Source organism: Antedon bifida, chromosome 7 (assembly GCF_963402885.1).
Source record: "Antedon bifida chromosome 7, ecAntBifi1.1, whole genome shotgun sequence".
NCBI lineage: Eukaryota > Metazoa > Echinodermata > Crinoidea > Comatulida > Antedonidae > Antedon > Antedon bifida.
The window spans coordinates 23834813-23853540 of record NC_136232.1 but is presented as its reverse complement, the minus strand read 5'-3'; the positions used below and the strand labels follow the sequence as shown (position 1 = coordinate 23853540).

Genomic DNA, 18728 nt, shown 5'->3' with positions numbered 1-18728 from the left:
AGAAAAATCTGTGTGTATTTATAAAATTGTTATACTTCATACAAGAGTAAAGCGTTCATTACGATATGTTTTAAAAGAAAATCAACAAAAATGCTTCAATTGCATTTAAATGAAAAATATTCTAAACACATGATTATGCAGATTTTATAATTATATTCGTAAAAAGCTTTTTATATCGCGCGTAAAAATCTGTGTGTAATTAAAATATTGATTTTCATATTTTGTATTCTTAGGCTCCAAGCAGTCTTCTCGATGCGTTAAAACAACATGTTCAGTCTATGGAGTCTAGTAAAAAAACGCAATGGGTAAAGTAAGTAATGTTCTCTATTCTAAGCATACTCTGTAATTAATGATATAAATCAACCATTAGTTTTCAGTATTTGTTTTGACAGTATTAATTTAAATGAACAGTAAGCTTTGTAAAACGATATAAATTGGTATGTCATCATTAGCATCCACATGATGCGAATAGCAAACATACAGTAAATAAGGTTGTATGCTGGAGGCCAAGCCGATTATGGCATAGGCACAGTTTTGAGGCTGTTAATTGTCTTAAGCCCTGTCTACACTATCAAACTAGTTTGACAAAAAAAGTGTGATGTGCCCAAATATGGTGGTGATATTCTCAAATATGGTGGTGATATGACACCATCATGTCCTTATATGGGCACATCACATGTTTTTGTCACAATAAAGTTTGATAGTGTAGACAGAGCTTTATAAATTAAAATTGAATAAGGACTAAACATTAGGTTTGGATACAGTGTACAAATCTGGCTCTGCACTTAAACAGGGAAAGAATATGAGTACCTCCGTGTTCTTGATCATCTAAGATCCTGTCAATGTTACAGGATTTGTATTTTTGGAAGAGCGGGGTGGGGGATGTAGACCCTATTTGAATATAGTGTGAATAAAGCGTAAAGCACCTGTTAGAATAACTCATCCTAAGATAAAATGGCACCTTTGTCAGAATGCAAAACAGACCTCCCAGTCTCACAATAACCGTCAAACAGAGTTTTCTCCTGTCTCTCATCCCAATAGTTCATAAGTTTACCGTTTAGGCTCCACTACGAGGTTAACTAAAGGTTTTTGATGATGACATCAATTATGGCTTAGCGTTTGGTATTAAGTATCCCAATATTTTATTGTTCCAAGTTGGGACCTGTGTAGTACCCTATTTGAATAGTTGCCCTTGTTTTGTTCTAATGATCTGTCTACACTATCAAACTTTATATGGCAGAAAAATGTGATGTGCCCATATATGGACATGATGATGTAATATCACTACCAGATTTGGGCATATCACTACCATATTTGGTCACGTCACACTTTTTTTGTCAAACTAGTTTGATAATGTAGCTTAAAGCTCCATCGCAATGAATCCGTCTATATTTTTGTTTTCTTGTAGGCCAGCCACTATTGCTACAGCAGTGAGTGCATTCACATCAAATCTAGCAAACATTGACCCTGAAGAAAAGAAGCAAGCGTTAGAAGAAGAAAAATTAAGACTTGCATCCATGAAGATGGTAAGAACATCACAAAATAGATGTGGTCATAAGCCCCATCCTGGACTTAAAATTCCAAGTTATGGTCATGGGTGTTAATTTACCAAGTTATTTTTCAAAAATGTTTTTCAGGGGACAATCTTTAAATCTTTAGCGCCTTGAGCACTTTTAGTGGATATGTGCGCTATATAAATTATTATTATTTATTATTAACATATGGATGTTTGTATTCGTGAAATGGAGAGTATAATCAGAGTTAAATGATGGAATGGTCTATATGAACAAAAAATGAAAACAAAAATCATATAATTATTATTATGATATATTAATTAACATAATATTAACTATTATCCACAGCAAACCCATACATCTCCTCCAGTATCTGAGTTGAGTGCAGCACCAACAAGTAACAATCCGTTTACAAACACAGCGCCACCACAGGCTGTGACCTCTCCGTTTACAAACACATCAGCACCACAGGCTGTGACCTCTCCGTTTACAAACACATCAGCACCACAGGCTGTGACCTCTCCGTTTACAAATACATCAGCGCCACCACAGGCTGTGACCGCTCCAGTTACCGCACCTCCTAGTCAAGATTTATTTAGTGTTGCCACAACGAGTAAGTCTTTGAAATATATTAACATTTTCGGGTCCAGAAAAGTGAATGTGTGTAAATAAAAATGGCAGAAAGTTTAGAAGGCAATTCGTCCTCAGTGAATAAGCATAGGCTGATCTAAGGTGGGGGAGGGGGCCCTCTAAATTTTGCTAATTGTAATGCAAAAGATAGGATACTAATTTCAGTTCAGCACCTAAAATTTGCCATTTTTAGGCCCTGGGGTCTCCCTTTTCCCCTATTTCATAATCCTGGATCTGCCACTGGATAATATATGAACTTATAAAATCGGTAATCAGCGCTATTTTCTAAAATGAGATGGTTGGCTGGGAAATGGTTGTTTCTTGCCTTCAATTATCCATGATTAAACAAAGACAACAAGATGGACGAGTACCATGTTTATTCAGTACCAGCAGTGTTATTCTATTCTAGGAAAATACAATGTGATTTTGACTTTTGGACAAAAAATCCCTTTCTTTTGTTATTGACAATTGACAATTTTTTTCCCATAATCTTTTCCAAAACTAAAAGAGAGGGAAAGAAATAAAATATGGTTACATTTCAATTTCATGCTCCAACCATTCTCATAGTGACATGCTTTAGTGGTGAACATGCTTGCTTACCAGAATCTTGGGTTCAAATCCTGGCACAGGTCCAGTACCAAAATAATCTCAATCTTTAGTGCTACAGTTTTATATTACTTGCCAATCTTCATTATTAAGTCAAATCTCATGTGCTCTTTCAAATGCTTTACATACATCATGAAAATCATCCATAAAATCAGCCATTCATGTTTTAGATTCATCACAACCACAGCCAACGAGTAAACCATCAGAAGATCTCATGGGCTTAACACCGAATCCAATGGCTGTCGTCCAGGCTACATTGCAGGCGCAGTCACAAATGATGCACCCTGGCATGCCGAGCGGCTCGCCTTGGAGCTCACCGAACGGTAAGACCAATCGAATCAGCACCAATCACATGACACTTGCATGATAATGCTTCGCTTTACATACACTCGCATTTATTCTTAAGCTCTGTCTACTAAACTATTAAACTTGTTTGACAAAAATGTGCCCGAATATGGTAGGTTTATGCCCAAATTTAGTAGTGATATGACATCATCATGTTCATATATGGGCTCATTTTTTTGTTACATAAAGTTTGATAATGTAGACAGGCTTTAATCATTTACTTTGCTCTAATAATATTATTACAGAAAATTAGACGGGCTTGTGCCAAGCGCATCACACTAAACTGTACGTTAATAAATCCATTTCCAATACTCATCAACCATAAATATTCATATATTAACAGGATATATTAACAGATTTTAAAAAAGTTTCTATATATTCCTGAAGAATTTTATCAAACTTAATTCTGTGAGTAACGAAAACTAACCTAATGAGTATAGTTCCAATTTCCGGTACTTTCACGCATCAAAGGTTTAATGAATGGTTTTTTGTGCCTAAATGCCTGTGTGCGTATAAAACAAAACTATAGTTTGTGTGCAGAATGTCCTTGTTTTTTTTGGTGGATAAAATACTAGATTGAACCAGCTTGAACCAACCTAAACTAGATTGAACCAGCTTAAGCCAACCTAAACTAGATTGAACCAGCTTAAGCCAACCTAAACTAGATTGAACCAGCTTGAGCCAACCTAAACTAGATTGAACCAGCTTAAGCCAACCTAAACTAGATTGAACCATTTCAAGCCAACCTAAACTAGATTGAACCAGCTTAAGCCAACCTAAACTAGATTGAACCAGTTAAACCAACCTAAACTAGATTGAACCAAATATTGTCAGTTGTCAAAAATATTGCTAACTGGATGAAAGGAGTTGATAATTAGTAAATCAATTGTGATTGGCTACTGATTATATAACTCCTCATTATTGTGTTTTACTATTACTGTATATTTTATTTTTGTTATTTTATTGTTACTGCAATGTATGAATACTATTTCATTTTAAAAAATACTGCAAAAGTTTTTCATAGCTATACATTGTTATTAGTAATGTTTTCTTTCTTTTTCTCGTTCTGTTTATTCGGACACTTGGTTTGCTTTACACTTCTTTGTCTTTACATGCTTCGCTTGTTTTGATTCTGTGGATAGTCGGTCGTGCTTTGAAAGTACCACGCCCTCGTTCGCCATTCGATGACAACGTGGGAAATAGCGCATCTGCTCCTGCCAGCATCGTTGATAGCTTTCTTGGTGGTGATAATACACAAAGTATAGCATACCTGTTTTTAATATTAAGTTGCTCTTTCTTTTGTATTTTCAATCTTTCAATGTTTTGCACATTAAACGTATTTAAAGCACAGATTTTTTTTTTTACTTCATTGAAATAAATTTCCATTTGTTAATGTTGTGATCAAAATTATAAGAAATGCATTTATTTTGTTTCCTACATTGTCAACATATAGTGTTTTGCTATATAAGGTCACATATATATATATATAATTATGTTTACCAAATTTCACGGTATATAGGTACTAATCTTGACCTAGATCTTTAATGGTCTGATGGTATGATTCCACACCTGTTATTTGAGATATTAGGTTCGTGTCCCACCTGAAAAATAACTTGCATTTTTTCATTAGTAATCTCATAATGTAAATATGTATGATTATTTTTATAACTAAAAATAATTTAATTGTTAAAAGATGAAGCTAAATAGCCCTGTTAGATATGAGGCTTCTATTCTCTAGGCTTGGCACCAACCAACCCGTTTACGAACACAGCAAAACCCAGCATAGGATCGCCGTCACGTGGCTATGAACGCCACAGTTGGACTCCAAGCATCCTAGAACCGGAGGGTGGCTTAGAATCTGGCGGTAATGCCGTCGCTGATCTGGAAGCTTTCTTCAGTTCACCCTCTGTGTCCCCTAGCGGAACACCTACTCGCCAAACAAGATCTGGTACTTTTTTGACATATCTGTCATGACCCATTCCTCCTGTTGTTGTGGCTCCTCCCTCTTGTGTTTGGATGTTTGTTATGACTCCTCCCTCTTGTGTTTGGATGTTTGTCATGACTACTCCCTCTTGTGTTTGGATGCTTGTCATGACTACTCCCTCTTGTGTTTGGATGCTTGTCATAACTCCTCCCTCATGTGTTTGGATGTTTGTCATGACTACTCCCTCTTGTGTTTGGATGCTTGTCATGACTCCTCCCTCTTGTGTTTGGATGTTTGTCATGACTACTCCCTCTTGTGTTTGGATGTTTGTTATGAATCCTCCCTCTTGTGTTTGGATGTTTGTCATGACTTCTCCCTCTTGTGTTTGGATGATGTTTGCATTTAGAATGTACTGTGTCCGGAAATTATTAACCACTACCATTTTCCATGGTTTTTTTTTTCAAATGTCTAAATTCTTGATATATCATTTATTTTTTTCTCATTGTTTTGAATTTTCTCCACTGTATTTTATTTCAAGTGGATGTACTGTAGTTATAAAATGAGTCGGACAGCAGTCAAAATCATCAACAAAATGATTGAAAGAGAATATATTAATTAAAAATGGCACAGAGGTTGTAGCTTAAATAAAATTTAAATATATTTTTTTGGAAGCATTTTTTGAGATGTGTTCCTTATCTTCAATATTCTGTACACAAAATGTCATGCAAATATTTTTTTATTTCTATGCACAACTTTATGGAGAACGCCAATGGAAATTATTGAGTTCTGCTAGGCCCAATTTTAACTCGTCAACCACCCAAGCTGGATAGCTGAAAAAGCCTAATTTCATCAATACCTACTGCATATCTGAACGCACTTAATTTTTTCAAACCTAGCTTTAACTTGTTGACACCCCACCCCTACAATTCTCTACCTGCCTGGGACACACAGATCATGTGTTTTTGTTGTTGTTTTTTTTAAACCTTATTTAATAAGGGTGACCCATCCAGTCCATATTGTCTATTAGAAACACAATCATGCAAGGGATCTAAAAAAACACAGACTCTATTTAAAAAAAATTTAGATATGAATATGTAGCATGGTGGTAATTGTCCATCAACTGTTCAAACGCATGATAAGACTGTTGTATTTATTTACCATATTTTCTCTACAATTTCAGTTATTTATGTAAATATGTGTTTGTATAAATAGATCTAATTTTCATCGAATTTTTAATTATATTATTTTTTGTAATTAAATACTGTATGTTTTTTATCCCGTACACACTGTATAATCATGAAAATATACATTATTATATTTTATTTATTAGATTACTATTATATATTTAAATAATGATTTAATGCCTCTAAAGCTCTGTCTATATTATCAAACTGGTTTGACAAAAAAAGTGTGATGTGCCCAAATATGGTAGTGATATGCTCAAATATGGTAGTGATATGACATCATCATGTCCATATATAGGCACATCATATTTTTTGTCACATAGTTTGATAGTGTAGGCACAGCTTAATGCTAATTAACAAATGTGCTAATTTTACACAGGCTGCTATACAATATTTAATAAGAAGAAATATTACTTTGTCATTATAATTTTCAGGCATGCTGCCACCAACTAACTCTCCTTCACCTTCAACCAATAGCCTCATCGATCCAGGCTTAACAGCTTATAGTGCTAGGCCAATTCAAACAGGTAATAAAGGTTGCACACTGCAAATAACTATTATAAGTCTAGCTTTTTTAACAATTTATCACTTTGTGTATTTAAACTAACATAACAATTTGTTACTAATCATTACTAATAATGTTTTATAAAGCCTGGTTTCCTTAAATTCAGTATGCTGCTGCTAAAGTTTTCCAATTGATTGAATTTATAGACAAAGTTTGCAAAACAGTATCATGATTTGTCAAGGGGGAAATTGAGTTTTTTTAATCCACAAAATGGTCTTATTTTTCTCATCCCACACCATTCATCTCATCCCCAGAGATGTTTAATATATTTAATGAGGGTGATCCATCTAGCAATGGCTGATCATTATACAATTCCGTATAAATGCGCGCATAAGTCAAAATTTGTGTAACGAACAAACTTCAAAATGTTAAAGATACAACATATTTCGTCTATCACCAACATCAGGATTTTAAAAATTACAATTTAAATTGATGTTGACAAATTAACGGCAAATTTAGTCCTGCCAATGCCATGTGCTAATGAACTTATTGATTTTAAGTAAAACAGGCTTAAGTTTGTATTTAAACTCAAATATTTCATATCAAATTTAATAACAATAATACAGGTAGGTATTTGAGTTATCAAATCATTGCTTAGTTTAGAATTTCGTAATAGTTTGTAACAAATAATTGAAGAAACACAAAATACATGAATCGACCATAATACGCATTTGCCTGATGGGAAGGAACGGGAATGCGTTTATATATATTTTGGCAGGTATTGTTATCCCCTGGATTTATATTCTGGTACCTTGGAATTTCCCCTGGGATGACAGTGTGTGTGACACCCTGGTACCTTGGAATTTCCCCTGGAATGACAGTGTGCGTGACCCCCCTGGTACCTTGGAATTTCCCCTGGGATGACAGTGTGCGTGACACCCTGGTACCTTGGAATTTCCCCTGGGATGACAGTGTGTGTGACCCCTGGTACCTTGGAATTTCCCCTGGAATGACAGTGTGCGTGACCCCCCTGGTACCTTGGAATTTCCCCTGGGATGACAGTGTGTGTGACACCCTGGTACCTTGGAATTTCCCCTGGGATGACAGTGTGCGTGACACCCTGGTACCTTGGAATTTCCCCTGGGATGACAGTGTGTGTGACCCCTGGTACCTTGGAATTTCCCCTGGAATGACAGTGTGCGTGACACCCTGGTACCTTGGAATTTCCCCTGGGATGACAGTGTGTGTGACACCCTGGTACCTTGGAATTTCCCCTGGAATGACAGTGTGCGTGACACCCTGGTACCTTGGAATTTCCCCTGGGATGACAGTGTGCGTGACCCCCTGGTACCTTGGAATTTCCCCTGGGATGACAGTGTGTGTGACACCCTGGTACCTTGGAATTTCCCCTGGAATGACAGTGTGCGTGACCCCCCTGGTACCTTGGAATTTCCCCTGGGATGACAGTGTGCGTGACACCTTGGTACTTTGGAATTTCCCCTGGGATGACAGTGTGTGTGACCCCTGGTACCTTGGAATTTCCCCTGGGATGACAGTGTGCGTGACCCCCCTGGTACCTTGGAATTTCCCCTGGGATGACAGTGTGCGTGACCCCCCTGGTACCTTGGAATTTCCCCTGGGATGACAGTGTGCGTGACACCCTGGTACCTTGGAATTTCCCCTGGGATGACAGTGTGCGTGACCCCTGGTACCTTGGAATTTCCCCTGGGATGAAAGTGTGCGTGACACCCTGGTACCTTGGAATTTCCCCTAGGATGACAGTGCGTGACACCCTGGTACCTTGGAATTTCCCCTGGGATGACAGTGTGCGTGACACCCTGGTACCTTGGAATTTCCCCTGGAATGACAGTGTGCGTGACTCCCTTGGTACCTTGGAATTTCTCCTGGAATGACAGTGTGCGTGACCCCCTGGTACCTTGGAATTTCCCCAGGAATGACAGTGTGCGTGACACCTTGGTACCCTGGAATTTCCCCTGGAATGACAGTGTGTGTGATCCCTGGTACCTTGGAATTTCTCCTGGGGTGACCGTGTTCGTGATACCCTGGTACCTTGGAATTTCCCCTGGAATGACAGTGTGCGTGACACCCTGGTACCTTGGAATTTCCCCTGGGATGACAGTGTGCGTGACACCCTGGTACCTTGGAATTTCCCCTGGGATGACAGTGTGCGTGACACCCTGGTACCTTGGAATTTCCCCTGGGATGACAGTATGCGTGACCCCTGGTACCTTGGAATTTCCCCTTGGATGACCGTGTGCGTGACACCCTGGTACCTTGGAATTTCCCCTGGGATGACAGTATGCGTGACCCCTGGTACCTTGGAATTTCCCCTTGGATGACAGTGTGCGTGACACCCTGGTACCTTGGAATTTCCCCTGGGATGACAGTATGCGTGACCCCTGGTACCTTGGAATTTCCCCTTGGATGACAGTATGCGTGACACCCTGGTATCTTGGAATTTCCCCTGGGATGACAGTGTGCATGATCCCCCTGGTACCTTGGAATTTCCCCTGGGATGACGACAGTGTGCACGGCACCCTGGTATCCCCCTGGAATCACCCCTGGCATCTTGTGTTTCTACTATTTTTGTTATAATATAGAATGCTTAGGAACCTGTAGAACCAAACCCTCTTGTCAATAACCTGTATATATTAACATAATATTTTTATGTACATAACAATTCCAAGAGAAAACATTTCTAAACGTCAACTTACAATTAGTTGTAATGAAATAATTACTGAAGTAAACGCACAAAATTACTGCAGTAATCATTTCATTATAATTGATAAGAAATTAACCCACAAACCAGCATGATTGTCCAACATTTTTCAGATGACCTTTGACCCCAAGTAAGTGCCGTATGCTTGTTATTGTTTTGTATCACTGTGCATTTTTTCCTTCATTTTGCCATTCATTGTTAGGGGTCATGCAAACTCAAGTAGGGGCTAACTTTGATCAAGCCTTTGGTACGGCATCTACCAAAACGTCAGGTAGGTTCATGCAATGGGTAATAATACCCAAAGAAAGGGTGCAATCTAGAAGTAGTGGTACAGTCTAGAATTAGGATACTAACTTGAAGAACGGATATAGGAAAAGGTCATTCAGAAATTCTAGAAACAGATCGAAAGCCCTGCCCTTTTGTTTGATAAGAGTTCATATTATTAATACAAATTTTTCATTCACTAACATTTTATTTTTTTAATTCAAGTTCAACTTTAAAATGAGATTTTTGTTTTTAAGCAATTCAAAGAACGGGTCATTCTAAACAAAAAATTAAAACTTTAACTAATGATGTTACTGTATTGCCAAATAAATGCATTTTACTTTAAAGGCCAAAACGCGAGTAGCGAAAGCTTACTTATTTTGGTCTTTTTTGTCACATTTTATTGTTTATGTTATTTTATGAGAGTGACAAATAAAGTATTTACGCAATTATATCATTTCTTACATTGAATCCAATACACATTTCAATTTTTGCCATGTTATCTTATATTTTGATGAATTTTAACAATTTTTAATAACATTTTTAGTTCATGTAGTGTTGATTGTGTTCAGAATGTTCTATTACCAATGTTAAGTGTTCATGTGTTATTAATTTGCCAGGCATGCAAAATCAATTTACATTAAATATAGAGATTATTTACATCTAATGTACTGCATTATTTGCTGCCCTCTCTTGTTTGATTTACCCAAGGTAAGCCTGTGTGAGGGCAGTATAATTGTCAAAACCTTCTAACCATTTCAAGATCTTGTCGCGTGTTTAATTTCCCAGGCATGCAAAATCAATTTACGTTGTGTATTAGAGATAATAGTATATGATTATCTTTAATCCTCCTTGTCTCAATCTAATGTACTATGTATGTGCTGCCCTCTCTTGTTGTTATTGTTTCCAAGATAAACCTGTTTGCTTAAAGTGTAATATATGAATATTATTACTATTATTACAAGCACTTTGCTTTAATAAGTAGAATGCTGTCTGAAAACTAATATAATAATTAACAGAATAAAAAATGATTTCAAATTGATAAATTTCAGGCGGAGCTGAATTACTCGGAGAGGTTATGCAGCCGATGAACAAGAGAATAGAACCAACACCCCCCGCAGAAAATCTTGTTTCAAATGGAACAAGCAAGGATATTGATAGCACATTGGCACATCTAGCCACTAATCTAAATATGAAAGGAGGAACACCGAAAAAGTAATTATATATGACCTTTGACTCTTAATTTCAAATTCAGATATTTACACCTCTTAGAAATGTGTATACTCTACACTTATTTTTGTTTTATTTCAACAATATTTTACGAGGATGGTCCATCCAGCCGAAGCTGATCATTAGGGACCCTCACAAAAATGCAATATGATAAGACATAAACATATAACAATTCTCACTGATTGTAAACAATTAAATTAAAATAAATAGAATTTATAAAGATAAACAAAATCAAATAATGCACAACAAATTTGAATTTTAAAAAATGTAAAATTAGTAATAAAATAAAATAAACATGTATTGTATGTATGTATGTATTCCCCATCCTCTCCCACACCACCTCCTCATCCTATCCAAGTAATGTGTCTACAAGGACTTATGCTATATTTCTTTCTTACTATCCAATGTTAGTTTCATTATGACGCACGACTTATTTCACGGAAAACATAAACAATTACTAATAATGAATATTTTAGCGGTAATCGTTTCTCAACGTTGATAAGAAATTGACAACTGAGATTGACGATTAACTTTTGTACATACGGATTTAAATATGATTGGTTATTTGGTTGCTGGACAAAATTGTAGACAGTTGATTGGTTGGCTTAATAATAGACAGTTGATTCGCTGGTAGATTGAAACAAGTAAAAGATAGTTGATTGAAAGATTGACAAAATTTAAATAGACAATTGATTGGTTGACTAAGGTGTAAAGAGCCAAATAGAGGACAAAACTTAAAAGAGAGTTTATTGGCTAGTTGATCAAAAAAGTTATACTTCATTGAAAGATAGACTCATGGTTGACAAAATTAATGATTCATTAATGGTTCATTGTGATCGTTTCTATCTTTGTTCATGAAACATCTAGTATAACTATAAGAAAAAATATGTGGAAAATAAATTTTAGAAAAATAAATATATAAAACAATAAAACATCATGTTCTAATTTATTGATATATATCATGAGATATATTGTCCCCCATAAAAAAATAATTTTTTAACATTTTTGTATAGAATAGAATATGTAGAATATGCCATTTCAATGTCACATAATAGTCGGATCGAAACAACATTTATTTACCAGAAAAAAAATGTAATTTAATGCAAAAAATAGTCAAATTGTCTGAATTTTTTGGTTGAATTTAACTATTTATTTTGTTATTTTACAAGTGAAAACATTTTTTCAGTTCTTTTTCCCAATGGAAGTGATTAACCTTATTAAAACTACAAAATAACCTATTCAAAGTCTGAGTTTATTCTTCATTTTTCATGTTTTTGGGGGACAATAAATGTTTACTGATAATTTTCAGAGCCGATCACCAATGGACCAAAAACCCTTCCAAGAATATGAAGACAGGTGGCGCTAATTGGGCCCCACAACAGACGACGTCAACAACGACATGGCCACAAGGACAACAATATATGGTAAGATATAAATATAAGATCATTTCATATTTCAATACCCGATTCACTTTAAGAATCTAGTAAAATGTCAACATCCTCTAAAGCTCTGTCTACACTATAAAACTACTTTGACAAAAAAAGTGTGCTCAAATATGGTAGTGATATGACATCATCGTGTCCATATATATATATTTTTTTGTCACATCAATTTTGATAGTGTGGACAGGACTTAAGTTCTGAGTCAAGAAACAGAACCCTCAATGTAAACTCCAATTTATATATTTTTATGTAATTTTATGGTATAAATTTACAGAAATTTGTAACTTTTAAACTTGTATAAATATTTATCTAACAAAAAGTAATCAGAAATTAAGTAATTGAATAAACTAAACTTAATATCAGGCCAAACTTAGTCAGATACAGAAGAGGTGTGTTAAATCAGTAGTTTTTATAACGATAATAAATACTTTATTTTAACAGGGAAATGCTTGTATCACCACAAGTTTTTCTTGTACAAGGCCCTGTTAAACTTAATACATTACTAATTTTAAAATAACTTAAGAGAGAATAAAATAAACAGAAAACCTTAATTACATTTATGCTAGGAGTACAAAATAAAATTACACCAATAATCTTTTAAAATTATTGAAAAATAATGATTTGGTTTTAAATTAGTTTTATTTTAAATGTATACAAATGTATCTGCTATTTTCACTCATAAGTCAGAATTTTCTGATCTTCTTTATCTATGCAAGAGTGAGATTTAATAAAAGAAATAATAATATACTAAAATATTAGAATTGAACCTCAGTTTTACAAATCTATCAACTATGATTGTTTTCAAAGGTAATTGAATTCTACTGTAGAATCATATATTCGGTTATACAGATAGATTTTAATTATTAACATGTTCGATTATCTAGCACGCCAGATTCAGTACTTGATAGAGAACGTACAACTAGCAACAATGAATATTTTAGTACTACTGTTAAGCGTTTTACAGCATTTATGAAAGTCAATGTTCTAAGATTGACGATTTATGTTTTGTATCTGTACCTACTGTATTGAATTGTTATTGGTTGGTTGGTTGTCCGACAAAATCCTAAACAGTTCATTGGTTGACAAAATTACAGACAAGTGATTGGCTGATTTGATTGAATGAAGTTATAGTTTGATAGTCACAGTTTATAGACTGCTGATTGGTTGACAAAAGTATGAAGAGCGAATTGTGTAACAAAGTTATTAAGACAGTTGATTAACCGGTTGAAACACAAAATCATACATAGACTGTTGATTGGTTGATAACATTGTAGACGGTTGATTGGCTAAATATACAAGGCAGTTAATTTTGAAACAAAAGTAAGAAATTTGATTGAAACAAGTCAAAGAAAGGTGATTGGCTGAAATTATACGCAGTCGACAATACATCATTTACTATTGAATTGTTAATATGTTTTTTCAAAATGTTGTTTTCTTCCTATTTTCAATGCTTAACATAGGAGGTACAGTAATATTATGGTTTGAAAACTAATTTACTCTTTAATCTAGTGTGTGACAATGTTTGTAGATAATTTAGAAAAATATAAAGATAGGGGAGTCCTTTTATTATATAACCGCATCATCAGTAGGCCCATCATCAACATCCTTAGCATTATTGTAATCATATCGTTAATGTCATTTTCATTAATATAATGACAGTGTCATCAGTATTGTCATCATTGTCACCATCATCATCACCATTTTCATTCTCTTCATCTTTATCATCATCATCATCAAATATCATCATCATTGACATTGTTTTGCCATTAATATCATCCTTACAGCTAAAATGTCATGATTTCATTATAACATCATCATCATCTAATATTATCACCAATATTGTCATTATTCTTGCAATATATTTCCATCATCTTATTAATATTATCATTATATTGTCATCATCCTTCCTATTATTTATGACATCATAATCATTTAAAATCATTATCAATATTGTCAGTAGTAAACAGCATGGTTCATAGCCAATGTACTTTGTACCATTTTGTGTCAATAAGCATGTTAAATTTGATGGTTTTAAAATCAATGTGTTAATATTATAATTTTTACATTACAAAAAATCTGAAATATTGTAAAAGTATTTTGTTCAGTGAAATTCTGAGTAGGATTTAATTATCAACATTATTACCATATTTGGCTATTTACAAATAATAATATTATCATTTTTGGATAATCATCACTGTAATTGTCTATAAACACACTATACCATTTGGATAAACTTATTTCCATATTTGGCTATTAGTATATCCCACAAGGCCCCACCACAGAAAGCTGAAAACATTATTGGATGCAACTATACAGTATTCAAATACATGATTGCTAAACAAAAAAATAATTATATTATTTCTTAATTTGTAGCAACATACTAGAAACTCGCACCATTTAGTTTTATTTATTTATTTTAATTTTAATTCAAATTCTCACAGGCACATAAATAGAAATATAAAATAAACCATGACATTAAACTTAGCACTAACAAATTATATTTTCTATGTACAGTACTATAAACTCTATACAACTGCATGTTTCAATATTATTATTTTTCTTTATGTTGTAATTTAGTATACCTTACATCTGTTATCACTACGTATAAACATATGTTAGTTATTTTTTGTCAAATTCTGCATGAGTTCCACTTACATGTAAACCTGTTTTATTTACCTTTGACATTCTTAAAGGAGGGAATCCAGTCTCAGCCACCCAAGCCGGTAAGTAGACACACATATGCCCACTCTTCATACGGACCTCTTACTCATCTTCGGGTTTTGAAAAATTATAGTGTTTTTCGGCATGCATGATGTACGAGATTTATTAGTTTTGATAACGTCACGGTGAAGAATTCATATTAATGGAATCAGATAGAATAGAAAATATCACATCATCATCAATGTATTTACTGTAGTTTAATCATGACAACTGGTTGGGTATTGTAGTTGGTTTATAATTAATTCACTATACTGGCTTTGGTATAGCACTCTATCCCATAAAGTATAACATACTGAACTCCTATCTCATAAAGGGTGACATACTGAACTCCTATCTCATAAAGGGTAACATACTGAACTCCTATCTCATAATGGGTAACATACTGAACTCCTATCTCATAAAGGGTAACATACTGAACTCCTATCTCATAAAGGGTAACATACTGAAATCCTATCTCATAAAGGGTAACATACTGAACTCTTATCTCATAAAGGGTAACATACTGAACTCCTATCTCATAAAGGGTAACATTAACGGCTTAAAATAATCTTTGTAACACCCCCTATTTAGGGGATAATTTCCCATTAAAATAAACTAGGAGCGATATGTGTGCTAACATGACGGCCGTATTAAGGGTAAACTTTTGGTCCTGGAGTTGTCATATTAATACAGGTTGTACTGTATGAAGATTTAATATACTTTATAACAGTGTGATCAATGATTATTAATAACATTAACATGTTTCATAATGGTGTTGAATATGAATTTACAAAAAACATATTTTTAACATTAGTTTTAGTCTTATAATATATTCTAATATCATTTATACAAAATACATAATATTTTAGCTTATAAATATTTTAATATGTTTCATTTGTAATATGCATCCATTGAGATCAGTGCTACTAAATCAACAAAGACATTTAGTATATTTTATATAATGTACAGACCCCTTCATTTAGAGATTATGTCATAGTGTTGTGTGACCTCTGCCCCCCCCCCCCCCCCAAAAAAAACCCTCTATTACTGAATAGTTTTCTATTCTCTATAGTTTAATGCAGGCTTTGTATTGGCTTACATATCAAATTAATAGCAGAAAATATTTTAAACCTTCATTACATTTACTAACTATATATTTCTTCCCGTCGTCTTGTGCGGTTAAGGACTGTAAACTGTAGGTCCAATCTACACAAAATGCTTGTGTACACTTTAAAGAACCTACCACATCTTTCGAGACGAGTAGGAGGTTACCTACTATACTAGTTCACAAAGCCACTGTGAGTGAGTAGGCTACTGTGCCCTCTGACAGAACAGTCCTTGATTGAAAAGGTCACACAGTATAAAGAAGAATTTAATAACAAAATTTTAAAAATCAAACAATATATCTGTATACCATATCTATACAACTGTTTGTGGTTCTAGTTTTGTATTTCCAGTATTTTGTTGATGTTTCTATTAAAGACACTAGACCTGCAATTTTTGACTTTTTGTAAAAATAATGCAACTATATAACTTTACAAACATGAAACCAGGTCATTTCTTGTCTTAAATGTGCGTTACTTATTATATAAAGTGAAAAACAATGCACTACCTAAGTAGGTCACGTCGAAAGTTCTCTTGTATGTTTCTAAGCCTAACTTAGTTAGGCTTAGTTTTGTAGGCCAAGGTGGTGAAGAGCGGACATTGTACGCTAGCTATAGGCTTAGCCCGACGTCCCATTGCTAAATTAATTGTCTTTCCTTTTTTGGCAGAATCTATTAAAATAAATTGGAGAAGACCTGGTATTTTCATACCCTTTCATTCAATCGGTCGAAGTGTGTGCATTACATCTCAATATGAAGATATCAATTCGTGCGCGATATATATTGGGATTTATAATGGGATGCTAAAATTATTAGAATCGACTTATTTTTCACATTTTTAACCGTTTAAAGACAAAGAAATATCGCAATAGGTCCATATAATATTTGTCTGTAGTGTGTAACCTTAAATTAGGTCAAGGAAACATAGGGCTAGTGTCTTTGATTACAGTCTGGAGAATCTAATTTTCAAATTTACATTGTTTTATTTTGATCAAATAAACTACTAGACTTTGTTTGAAATTTAAAGTTCAGATCTTGATGTGGCTTGCTTTGATTGCTATCACAGCAACAGATGTGTAAATCATATCGCTAAAGCAACTGTAAATAATTTATGCAGCTACCTGGAAAGCATTTGTTAATTCAATTTGATCAAAGTTCTGTCATGCAGATACTGAATAATTATAATAATTCAAAAGCCTTCGTTCGTTATTGAATAAACTCTGTTGAGAATTAACGATTTAAGAAAAGTTTTTCAATACCAATAACAAAACTAAATTAAACAATATTTATATTATTAAAATTCTAATTTTTACCAACTGACTTTAAAAAAATGTAAAATGAAATTTAAGCTACAACTTTACTGTATTTAAAGATGAGTTTTCCCTGAAAATTATGAAAAATAAGGATTTATAAAATCAAACTTTAATAGGCCATTTTACAGTTTTAATGAAGTTATTCAATTCCATATTTAAAAAAAAAACAGACTACATTTTTAAAGATATCATAAGTTTTTGTTGAATCAAATCTTCCAAACATTATTAAACCAACTTTAGAAAGTTTCATTACAAATGATAACGTGTCATAAATCTGGTAGTTAGTTTGGAATGTAATGACATAATAGAGTAAAAAAGGCCTAAATAATAATCATAACGTATAGGTTTAGACCTAAAAGCTGTTCCACTGGGACGTAACGCAAGAATGTGAGTGAGTTGACCAATCACAAGCGACAGTTTGGACGATCCATCGCGTCGTGATTAGTCAAATTACATATGTTGTGCTCATGTCCTTGCGTTGCATCCAAGTAGGAACCAAGTGTATGATATTAATATTAATAATAATTCAAAATTATTGTTCAATTTTGCATTAAGGGTTTTATTTTAGGATGTTAGCATGTCACTTTTAAACCTTTTTGTATTAGCAACAATTTCTATTTTTTCCTTGTGTTTTTTAACTTCTAGTATATTGTATGGTATATTGTATCAACTGCACATATATTAAATTGTGTGTTTATTTTTGTGCTATAATTATGATTATTTTTTTTAATATAATTTATTTTTCTTTTTTTTTTAATTTCTTTTCTAATGGTCTTAAATGTTTATAAAGTTTTTAGTTGTCAAATATTTAAATTTCTTTGATGTGACAGGGATGGGTGGGTGAAAACATTCTTCTAAAATAGTATTATGTGTGTGCCTCTCTTGTTTAGAAATGGACTCTTTTCAACTGTGCAAACTACGTTAATTATTACCTGTATATAGTGCATGGAAGGGATGGACCTATTCTCATTCCTCAGCACTATCTGCACATATTGTGTATAAAGAGTTATTTTAATCATTTTTTCAGTTATTTTTGTGTGATCATATTAATTTTGTATCGAATATAATAATTTGTTAAGCCTTGAAAATAATCCTTTTTTTTTTACTGTACTTTTAATCTTTCCTTGTAATATGGAATATAAATAAATTGATGTTAATATTTATTTGAGCATATTCTATAACTTGTTTTTTACATTTTGTAGATGAAAATCCAGTACTGAATAAGATA

The 18728-nt window shown here is 33.7% G+C and overlaps 2 protein-coding genes across 10 annotated transcripts in view; one reads left to right on the top strand and one right to left on the bottom strand.

The window, feature by feature from the left end:
* The window catches only part of LOC144848813 (thialysine N-epsilon-acetyltransferase-like), a 94599-nt gene that overhangs the window by 23957 nt on the left and 51914 nt on the right, over nt 1-18728 (bottom strand). The gene's annotated exons all lie outside the window — the stretch shown is intronic.
* The window catches only part of LOC144848759 (phosphatidylinositol-binding clathrin assembly protein-like), a 39651-nt gene that overhangs the window by 17082 nt on the left and 3841 nt on the right, over nt 1-18728 (top strand). For 2 of the 9 annotated variants that reach the window (XM_078705662.1, XM_078705660.1), the window contains 11 exons: nt 234-310; nt 1409-1526; nt 1863-2127; nt 2921-3073; nt 4238-4354; nt 4834-5043; nt 6638-6730; nt 9651-9719; nt 10765-10927; nt 12252-12367; nt 15076-15107. In XM_078705662.1, coding sequence (XP_078561788.1) covers nt 234-310; nt 1409-1526; nt 1863-2127; nt 2921-3073; nt 4238-4354; nt 4834-5043; nt 6638-6730; nt 9651-9719; nt 10765-10927; nt 12252-12367; nt 15076-15107 — 1413 coding nt within the window. The remainder of the gene's footprint in view (nt 1-233; nt 311-1408; nt 1527-1862; nt 2128-2920; nt 3074-4237; nt 4355-4833; nt 5044-6637; nt 6731-9650; nt 9720-10764; nt 10928-12251; nt 12368-15075; nt 15108-18728) is intronic. The other 7 variants (XM_078705659.1, XM_078705664.1, XM_078705663.1 and 4 more) reach the window with 7 other exon arrangements.